The 11,265-nt window shown below is 39.3% G+C and overlaps 1 protein-coding gene across 1 annotated transcript in view; it reads right to left on the bottom strand.

Moving 5' to 3' along the window:
* Positions 1-740: 740 nt before the first annotated feature.
* The window catches only part of LOC104952685 (transportin-2-like), a 24,964-nt gene continuing 14,439 nt past the window's right edge, over positions 741-11,265 (bottom strand). Inside the window, exons 16-18 of the mRNA XM_010779552.1 lie at positions 9,162-9,165; positions 6,139-6,188; positions 741-812 (exon numbers count right to left, since the gene is read on the bottom strand). Of these exons, the coding sequence (XP_010777854.1) occupies positions 741-812; positions 6,139-6,188; positions 9,162-9,165 (126 nt within the window). The remainder of the gene's footprint in view (positions 813-6,138; positions 6,189-9,161; positions 9,166-11,265) is intronic.

The raw sequence follows: 11,265 nt of genomic DNA, 5'->3' as shown, positions 1-11,265 counted from the left end.
CTCTTCTGTGCGGGAATGTACCACTGAATCATGTGAATGTACCTAAAAATAGACCGCAAATTGATGTAAACATAGCATCTACCTGAACTGTGGAGATGAGATAAAGCTGAAGCAGAATTTAGAAATACCTATCCCACAATTTGTACACTCGAATTATAAACATATATGTGAAAAATATATAACATACTGTATATAACACGTATCATGTTGTCATATGAATATGTTTGTCTTTTTTCCAGGGAGGGTAGAAACCAGTATGAAAAGGCTTTTGGAGTCAGCTCCAATGACCTGTTTCAAGCTCTCTACAGGTACAAAACAAACACACACCCACACACACACACACACACACACACACACACACACACACACATTTTTGCTTATTTAAATTCCACTCCTTTCTCTCCATCGTAAGCCTGTCTGTCATCCTCTTCCCTCTAAAAAAACCCACTGGTGGGCTTCATTAGGAGGCAGTGGGTGTGTGAGGGGGAGACAGCAGAGGGTTTGGGCGGTGATGTGAGGGCGTTTGCAGCAGATATATAGAATATCTCTGCCATTGTCCTTGAGGTCTCGTGTTTATGGTAACTAGTGCCCACAGTTTTAACGCTTCACTGATCTGCCGGTCAGCAGTTTTCAGGGGTCACACGCTCAAAGTTTCACACTTTGTTTGCTAATAGCTTTCGATGGGCCCGCCCGAGGCACCGTACTGTAGAACACTGCTGCTCCCAGGGGATCAGAGGCCGTCAAAACTCAAACGCAGTGCTATCCTCCCTCAGTATGATTTGCACAGCCATTTCACTTTGATGGAAGCTGATCTGATGCACACAAATGGAGGATGAAACAGATGTTAAAACGCAATTTTCCATTATTACTTTACTCATGAAGCAATGAAATGTACCAACACCAATGTGCAGATGTACGAATTAGCTTCGCACACCAATATCATCTTTCTTTTGATTTTTTTAGATTTTGTACATGTCATGCAAGTTATATTTGTATGTAGCTGCTTGTTGAGGGTTCTACATAAGCTGAACTATCTCTGTAATTGATTCATTTTGGTTCTCATTTTCTTTTGAAAAGCAGCTGATGATCTCTCAAAAACAGCCTCTTTAACAAAGATGGATGCAAAATGAGAATATTCCAAATATGAACCGTGCACACATAATGTAATACACCCTCGTGTAGATGAATGTGCAATTCAACTTTAATTGATTGAAAAAGAAAATACCCCCGGAGAAAAACTCTAACACCTGCGCACAATTGATTTAATTTGGAGTAGCAGTTGTTTGTCCCCGCTGATTTCCCCTGTGAATACTGTGGGTAAATTAGCAAGAGGGAAACAACCGCTGAAGTCATTCACTGCGTTCTTGGAGAGCCGGAGCAGAGCAGGAGGATCCGAAGCTGGCTTATGACTCAGACTCCTGTTTACTCATCGACATTTAGCCAGCCGTGTACTGCACCTGAATAATTCACAGCCCGGTCCCGTCTGCAGCTTCAACTCTCATACTCGAGAAAGCAGAGAAGATTGAAGTAAAGACTGGCAGCAGAGCTTTTGAGATTTCAAAAATATACAAGACATTGTATCTGAATACGTTCTACGGATGAAAACTTCTCATCGTTTTGTTCAAAGCAGGTTGATGTGTGACATTGATTTACATGTCATTTTATATATAGGCTATATTTCTTTATTTCAAATAGTTTGAGGGGTTTGATAAGTGGTTGATATGCTTCACTTGATATGGTCATTACATTGTTCATCTTAAAGTCCATTAAAATAAGTCAAACTAGAGCATAAAATAAAGAAGTAAACACATAGTTTAACACATGTAACCCATTAAATGATGAATGTTACATAGTTAATATTTTCATTCATTTAATCAACTAGCCTGATGCTGTGAAATGGACATATTGATGTATTCATTATCATATTATCATCATTACAATCAATGATAATAACAATGACTTTAACTGTACACAACCTTTCATGTGCTAAATGAAGCTCAAAGTGCTTAATGCACTAAATAAAACAGGCAATATATTTCAAATACAAAGAATATATTTCATAAAATGTAATAGCCTACAAATAATATAAAATCAATGTCACATTGGTCTAACAATTATAATTATTATACCACATTATTTCTCCAAGATATTGATGTTGGATCAGCCCAATGAGATTCAACTATCATTCAACAACACATTGGACGCACAGAAATTAAAACAAAACATTAATTACAATCTCCATTTTTGGTTGAGGTCAAAGCATAGTCAAAGTGTACACTACTTTAAATTATATTTTTCTGTCCTTTCTTTTATTATTTGTACAGTAAATGTAGAGGCTAAAGCATTAAGACAGCTATAAAACACACAACAGAGATCAGGCAGCCATGATCCGTAACCCAGTCAGTGACAGAGATATGACAGAGACCTGTGAGGATGTTGAGAAGAACACAGGCAGACTGATCACAAACCACCATGATGTTACAACAATGTAAATCTAAGGACAGAGATAACCGAGTGTGAATGTAAATGTGCTCAGTCGAGGACAAAAAGGGCTGCAGATGTTATCGTTGGGGGCATTCGATAACTTACATCCAAGATGCTCTCAAATTAAAGCTGACAGTCTGCTGTTTGGCCTTACAGTCATTTTTATCTTTTCACATCCGATGTAATCAGTCTGAAGCCGCAACAATGAGTCACTTTCAAAGTTCCCCTGGAGGTCAGCTGGAGTCTGGTCCAGTGGATGGCTGATCATTTTGCTGCAGTGAAGTTTAGATGAATACAAGTTTAGTGTTGCAGAACAGATGATACTCAGAGTGTGTGTAAATGTATGTGTGTGTATCGTATAGTATGTGTGTGAGTGAGCAAGAGACAGGGTGTAGCAGAATAAAAGAGCCTGTGGTGACTGCTGCTGCTCTGAGGAGTCTCCACCTCATCACCCAGCACTCTGTCCTGCCATGGGGCTATAAACACACACACACACACACACACACACACACACACACACACACACACACACACACACACACACACACACACACACACACACATGCACGCACACACACACACACACACACACACACACACACACACACACACACACACACACTGTGTCGCTACTGGGAGAAACTTTGTAGATGATGAGAGGCTCTCTGTGTGTGTGTGTACGTGTGTGTTTGACTCTTTATTGTAGACAAAGAGTAAGTAAACTTAGGTGACAGCTTACAGAAAATAAATGTTGCCTTAATACACAGAGATTGAAATGAAAGAAAACATGTTCTGAGAGGAATGTTTTTGTGTGTGTGTGTTTGTGTGTAGGTCTGATGAGGAGATGGTGAAGTTTATGCAGTTAATGAACTCCATTTGGAACATCTGTGGTAAAGATGTGGTAACCGCCTTCGACCTTTCGCCTTTCAAGATCATCTGTGACCTTGGAGGTACGTGTGTGTGTGTGTGTGTGTGTGTGTGTGTGTGTGTGTGTGTGTGTGTGTGTGTGTGTGTGTGTGTGTGTGTGTGTGTGTGTGTGTGTGTGTGTGTGTGTGTTAATCATCTTTCTCATTTCCATAAGGTTGTGGGTTCACAGTCATTAACATTTAAAATGGTTGCTGTCATGTGTGAGACAGCTGGGCAAGCCACACACATATTAATATAGTACAGAGTGTGTGTTTGTGTGCGTGTGTGTGTACACGCAGTCAGCTGTAACCTTTATTATACCCCCTCCACTTTAAGTTAATGACCCTTAATAAATCAGTCAACCTTGCCAAAACACACACAATTCAAGGTCACATCAACCTGAAGTAACATTATTGTGTATGGGTTCGTAGCTTTGTTTTTAAAATACATGTTAAAAATAGGTTGATCAGTAAAAAAACACCTTAAACTATTTAGATGTCTTGGTTATAAAATTGTACATTGCTCAAAGTGTTTTGATATTTTAACCGCTGGACCTGTCCCCACTCATAGTGGTGGATAAATATAATTTATTTCAATTTGTACCATATTTTAATTACAAAAATCACTCGGTAAAGGCCATTGTTATAGAAACGGAAATTCACCATCAACTCTCAAGCTTTGTCACTGACACATTTCTCTGGCTGTCAGGCTCAGGAGATGAACATATATTTTACTGACTTTGGTAAATGTCCCGGAACAAATGTTGGTGACTTACTGAATACGTAACGGTAAACAGGTAGCACATCATAGATTTTCTCTATGAATTCTTCGTACTGAAAACACATTTATTTACAAAGCTCCCTTTGAACAGAGGATTTCTTACAAACTGGTTTCCACAAAGACGTAAGGGTACATGGATAACAAGATAAGAAAAAATAAGACTGAACAGACATGACATGACCTCAACAATATGAGATCAAAGAAATTCAGAAAATGAGACAGGAACAAGAACAGAGCAGGATCAAAAAGAAAAATGAATCTTCTGTTATTACAGGAAGTTTCATCTCCTGCTGAAAACACCATGATATGAATAATAAGGGAATGCTTTTCTGTGTGAGAAGTTGCCACTTTTTTTTCATTTTGAGCTGAGAGCTGAGCTCCACTCATGCACACCTCCATCAGTCAATAGTGGAAGATGATGGATAATAATGAAGCCGTAATGGGATAGGAATAATGTTCTTTCTTAGAATAAATCTTCAGTCTGCGGCTTGGTCCCTATACAACACTATACTCTGTGATAATCACATTTAAATGACTCAGCACATTATCCATGAAACCCGTGAATCCCCAATGTGTTAAATCATGGTTAAAAGTTGAGAAGCAAGCTTTGTGTAGACATTCCAACCCAGACTGAGCGTATCTATCATTGAAATGGATAAAAGTTCCTCAACATTTATCAAGAAAAAGAGAGTCAAGAAGAAAAATGTAATATTAATTCTTCAAAACAAAAGTAGGTCTCCTTTTTCCTGTTTAAATTATTGAAAAACTGCGACATTTGATCTAAGTCAGGCAGGGAAACAGCACTGTACAGGACTGTCTCAGAAAATTAGAATATTGTGATAAAGTTCTTTATTTTCTGTAATGCAATTAAAAAAACAAAAATGTCATACATTCTGGATTCATTACAAATCAACTGAAATATTGCAAGCCTTTTATTATTTTAATATTGCTGATTATGGCATACAGCTTAAGAAAACTCAAAAATCCTATCTCAAAAAATTAGAATAGTTCCTCAGACCAAGTAAAAAAAAAAGATTTATAACAGCAAAACACAATCAAACATTTGAAAATGTCCATTAATGCACTCAGTACTTGGTTGGGAATCCTTTTGCACGGATTACTGCATCAATGCGGCGTGGCATGGAGGCAATCAGCCTGTGGCATTGCTNTGTAATATTAATTCTTCAAAACAAAAGTAGGTCTCCTTTTTCCTGTTTAAATTATTGAAAAACTGCGACATTTGATCTAAGTCAGGCAGGGAAACAGCACTGTATACCAACACTGTTTCACACACGTGTGTGTGTGTGTGTGTGTGTGTGTGTGTGTGTGTGTGTGTGTGTGTGTGTGTGTGTGTGTGTGTGTGTGTGTGTGTGTGTGTGTGTGTGTGTGTGTGTGACACCACTGCCGACCACACAGGGGAGCTGTGAAGCCACTGAAGGCACATTCCCACACACACACACAGACCCAGGGCAGTCCTCCTGTCTTTTCTTTCCTCTCCTCTGTGACTTTTCAGCAGGAGGTTTGTGTTCGTGTGTGTGTGTGTGTGTGTGTGTGTGTGTGTGTGTGTGTGTGTGTGTGTGTGTGTGTGTGTGCGCATGCACAGCAGGAGTGTGAAGGGAGTGACTGACTGCAGCGTCCCATTAAGACTTTCTGTCTGTCACACAGCATATGTTGTGTCCGCACACACCTGCTGCTCTGTCACTGTCTGTCTGTCTGTCTGTCTGTCTGTCACTGTCTGTCTGTCTGTCACTGTCTGTCTGTCTGTCTGTCTGTCACTGTCTGTCTGTCTGCGCGTCTGTCTGTCTGTCTGTCACTGTCTGTCTGTCTGTCTGTCTGTCACTGTCTGTCTGTCTGCGCGTCTGTCTGTCTGTCTGTCCGTCTGTCTGTCTGTCCGTCTGTCTGTCCGTCTGTCTGTCCGTCTGTCTGTCTCGCTTTCTTTCTTATTTTCGCAAAATAACTTGAGTCTACATTCAGATTGTTCTCATTACTATGATGAAGGTGGTTTCTGTACTGACTGTCTGTATGTGGAAAGTCCTTCACCTGACTTTATTTTAATTTGACATTTACCACGCATTTCATTGGTATGTTTGGTCTGAAAATGAATAATTAACTTCAAGGTTACTGCATCTCTAAGGGGAGTATTAATGCCTCTGAAGCATAACGTTTTGTTAGTTTTAATGCAAAGAGACAGCTGTTTCATGTTTTTATTTGGCAAAAATATTCACGTAATTTACATCACACAAAATCATACCATAATGTGGTAGTATATCAAATGTATGCATTCAAGCTTTTATCATTGTAAGAAGAAACAAGCTTTGGGAAACGAGTCCTATGTATTGAAATAATTCTTAATAGATAATTAAGCAGAAAGTTCAAGGTATAGATGGAAGAGTAGTTCTGTTCAAAAGAGCATTTTGGCATGTTACTTTATAACATTAATTTGCAATATTTAGCGATATAGCATAGTAGTAGTGCGAATACACTAGATTTTTACAATTAAACTGTACACACATGTACACGTATACTACATGTATATCTAAGATGGACCAAATAAACATACAGAATACAAATAAAAGGACAGCAATAATTACATCTAATATAACATAATGTAACAAACGCCAGTCACAGGACTCTATTAACAAACTGAGGCAGCCAGGTTTTCTCGGGGTCTCGGACAGTGTGCTGTGTTTGGTTTTTCTCCTCCTCGCTGCTCTTTGATTTTTCTCCTCTGCTAACCCCTGTTTGATGTGAGAGGCCAGTGTGTGTGTTTGTGTTTGTCTGGGAAAACAAATAGAAAGTCTAAAAAATACAGACTGATAAAGTAGCAGGAGGTCATGTGAGGAGGAAGGCAACATGGGACCTTTACAAAAGCACACACACACACACACACACACACACACACACACACACACACACACACACACACACACACACACACACACACACACACACACACACACACACACACACACAGAGAGAGATCTGGTTTGCTTTGTAGGTTTGTTAAAAGTGAGATACTTTGATCCTGTATTCTACCTCCCTGCCTTTCCATCACTCTGTCCCATTCATGCATTCTTCATCTATCTGTCTCACACACTTAATCTCTCATTCTCTGTCTTTTTAATATTCAGTTTGCTATGTGATGCATGAACACTGATAATTATGCTTCCAAAGCATCAAGGTGACATATTCATATTTTCCACATTCAATCCCTGCTGCCACCCTTCTCTCTCTGTGTGTGTGTGTGTGTGTGTGTGTGTGTGTGTGTGTGTGTGTGTGTGTGTGTGTGTGTGTGTGTGTGTGTGTGTGTGTGTGTGTGTGTGTGTGTGTGTGTTATCTCCACTCGATAATGACTAACCCCTCCATGTTTGCCCTCCCTTATCTCTGTCACTAACTGTTGCTTCTGTTTTTTGTATGTTTGTCCTGCCCCTTAGCATGACTAAATAGAGACCGTCTAATGCACACACACTAACACTCTGTCAGACATTTTTTAGCCACAAGGTTGTCACTTCTACTCATGGAAACTTGTCACACACCCCCATGCAGCCTACCCAGAAAAAGGTCCAGAGATAGAAATACCTCATGCCCTCCAACTAAACCAAACCACACACCGCCAACTATTTGTCCTTGTCAAAGTGATTTGTTCTAGCAGGAAAACTCAAATTGTAATGCACACTCATCTAATAAAAAACGATTGACATTTGGATGTAGTAAACTAAAACTAACTCAAATGTGACAGTTGTAATGACATATGTCATGAAATGCAACGTTTTTTCACATGTTTCTTTTTAAATTGATGATTAACTAACAGCAGTGGGGGCAAATGTCAACTATGCTGTATGCGGTTGCAAAAAGGGATTGATGGTGTCTTTAAAGTTGATCAAGGGGAATATCTTGAAAATTATGAAAAAAACAGCATTATTTCTTATTTATTAGCTGACAACGATACATACAATGAAAACACGACTCCAGAAAGTCCGGCTTTTTTCTCAATGTGTTGGAAGGGTGATGCATTGGCTAAGGGATAAACCATAGAGTAGATCTGAATAAGTTATTGTTCATTTTTAATTAACCTTGAAAGAGCCGAGTGCCCTTCTAAGTTGTCTTTAAATCAGTTTTATTAGCTATCATTTACGATGCCTATCACTGAAAAAACTGAAACGGTTACTTTAATTAGCAATAATATTAAGTTGAACCTAATATTTGTTATATAAACGTAATATTATTGCTTTAAACTAACCTAATGCAGTTGTGCAAAATCTGTTGACATAATACATTTAATTACAGTCAAGGTTTCAGTTTTTTCAGTGTACCTTTAATTTTAGCTTGCTTCATTAGCTGTGTCAATACTTAAGGGTTATTCTTTTTACTAACCGTGACAACAATAGAGTTGGTAGTGTCTGTTTTCCTCATTTTCTTTCTTGTTATTTTTCCTTGAGGGATTAGTTTTCAGCATTTTCTACAGGCACGAACATATTATAATTCTCATTTAGATGTGCGTGACATTCGCGTCGCATGCATTCCTGCCATAGAGTGCGTGTACCTTGTATTCTTCTGTGATGATTAGTCACATTAGGTCTGTACCAGCCGGAGTAATTCCTTCCCTGGCAGCCATTATCAGCCCAGTTGCAGCAGCTGTACTGGGTACATTGTTCTCTTTAGGAGAGTTCAGCGCATTTCATCATTCGTTCTCGTTTAGCAGGATTCCTCAATCTTGTATAACTGATAGTTTTCAGCATTTAGTGCTGTTGAAAACTGACATGTACTTGCGTACCATGCTGCGAATGGATCTGGCCCTTCCTACATCCAGGACATGGTTAAACCGTACACCCCAGCACGTGCACTCCGCTCTGCATCAGCCAAACAGCTCGCTGCACCCGCACTGCGAGGGGGACCCAAGTTCCCGTCAGCAAAAACACGTGGGTTTGCTATCCTGGCTCCAAAATGGTGGAATGAGCTCCCCATTGAAATCAGGACAGCAGATAGCTTACACATCTTCCGACGCAAACTGAAAANCGCATTTCATCATTCGTTCTCGTTTAGCAGGATTCCTCAATCTTGTATAACTGATAGTTTTCAGCATTTAGTGCTGTTGAAAACTGACATGTATTGATGTCCTCACAAACTTTGTGACATCTGATCCACTTTCTCCTTTGGGTGTTACCTATAAATGTCACTGAGGTAAAATGTTTTGAGACATTAATGAATAATATCAGCTTGTACCCCAATGGCAAAAAAGCCTGATATAAATCTCTGCAGAGTGACTAACGTACATGGCATGCATGGGTCAAATACTGAGACATTATGGTTAAATGGATTCAGTTGCCATAGGTGATTACTCACAGGAGTATCTGGCCTTTATAAAAGAGCACAGTTTGTTTCAGCCAACCACAGCCAGGCAGATTAACATATTTCCAATGATTGTTTTCATTAGAGTGTAAATGCCAGGGTGCCCCAGCCCTTGTCCCTGAGGGAATCAGAGCAGGCGAAGCAAACAGCCTGTTTGACGGGCAGGAAGGTAATAATCATGATGCAAAGGTATATCTGTAAGCCTGACTCCACATGCAAAAACATGCACCTCTCATCCTACACTCACTTCTACATATTACTACAGAGAGCCACTAATCCGTATTATACTGTCAAATTAGAACATCCACATGGGGAATGACTCTCATTCATTCAATATCCACGGATTATTAGCCGGGTCCACTCCTTTTCAGAACTCTTTCAACTCTGTCTGTTACCAACAACTTTCCCTCAAAGGCAGGGAAAGATTCAGCTATTTAAAAAATACAGGGCCAGTTTAAACCCAGTAACAACAGAACTTTCCCTGGCTGTGCAGTACAGGGGGAGATAGCACTATGTCTGACAATGACACAGCAGGGGTACTGACATTTTGGTTTATTTTTTACCAACTCTTCCTTTGAGACGGGAAAACCTCCCTTGAATCCTATCCCACAAACGCCTGTCAGATACTAAACATTTATTCATAGAGCTGATTGTGATGTAAGCCTCATTGAAACTCTAAATATTGCTTCCTATAACAGCCTGTTGGTCTCTTTCGTCACGATAGCTAGAGTTAACATTTCAATGGATGTGAATTGCTCTTCCATACAATATATCCCAACAGTAGCATCAAATTTGACGACTAACAGGTGTAAAATTGAACATGTTGTGTTTTCATTTCTGAAGTATGCCTAAGGTTTTTTATTAATGGAAAAAGACAAAGCTAAAAGTGCATTTTAGTTACAGTCTTCACTGTTATTGATGGTAGATAACCCACCCCAGCAACATAAGAAATACCCATGCCTATAAAAGCAGGCCTTACAAAATAGCACTTTACATTTTGATAACCCAAATGTATAAAACATTTTTTTAAATGGTTTAGTTTATGTACTGTATCCTTTATTTAACCATGAATTCCATTTAACCCCAAGTTAAGAGTTTAATACAAATAAAAATCATTAAATAACCTACGAAAAACACACAACAACAACAACACAATACATTCAAGGGATCGGAGGCTTAAAGATTCAAGGTAATATATAGCAAAACAATACAAAATAGAAATAATTGTTATAGAAAAACTGTTTTTAACATATTTTTTTTTTTACACAGACGTCTTGGCTGCATGTGTGATTTAATACTGAGATATTGCTAGAGCTGCATAGACCAGGTGAAATGTCAAATATAGAACATATGGAAATAAAGGAGAAGCACTTCTGTCCTTGTATTGCATGATGAAGCTAGTAAGCCATATTCTCACAGCAGGACAGCGACGTGCAGTCAGGGGAGGCAGGGGAGGCAGGGGAGGCAGAGCCTCACCTGTCATACTCCAATGTAACGGAAAAACAACTAAAGAAAAACGAAAAATAATAATAATAATAAAATGTCTCCACTGATCTATGATGTAAGTGTGATTAAAGTATGATTCCAATCGCTTTTTAAAGTCAAAATCAGCAAATTTGCCGAGCTCCGCTACAACTACGGGTAGCGATGAGAAGTGAGGCAGGGACGAGCTCTGCCTCTCGTAAGCCCACAGTAACTTGCTGGAGCGCGGGCACTTATTTTGTGAGCGCGCTCAAGCCAGTAACT

Source organism: Notothenia coriiceps, unplaced genomic scaffold (genome assembly GCF_000735185.1).
Source record: "Notothenia coriiceps isolate Sejong01 unplaced genomic scaffold, NC01 NC01_scaffold00020314, whole genome shotgun sequence".
In the NCBI taxonomy this organism is placed as follows: Eukaryota; Metazoa; Chordata; class Actinopteri; order Perciformes; family Nototheniidae; genus Notothenia; species Notothenia coriiceps.
Note: the sequence above shows the minus strand (reverse complement) of the source record. Positions and strands in the feature narration are given on the sequence as shown.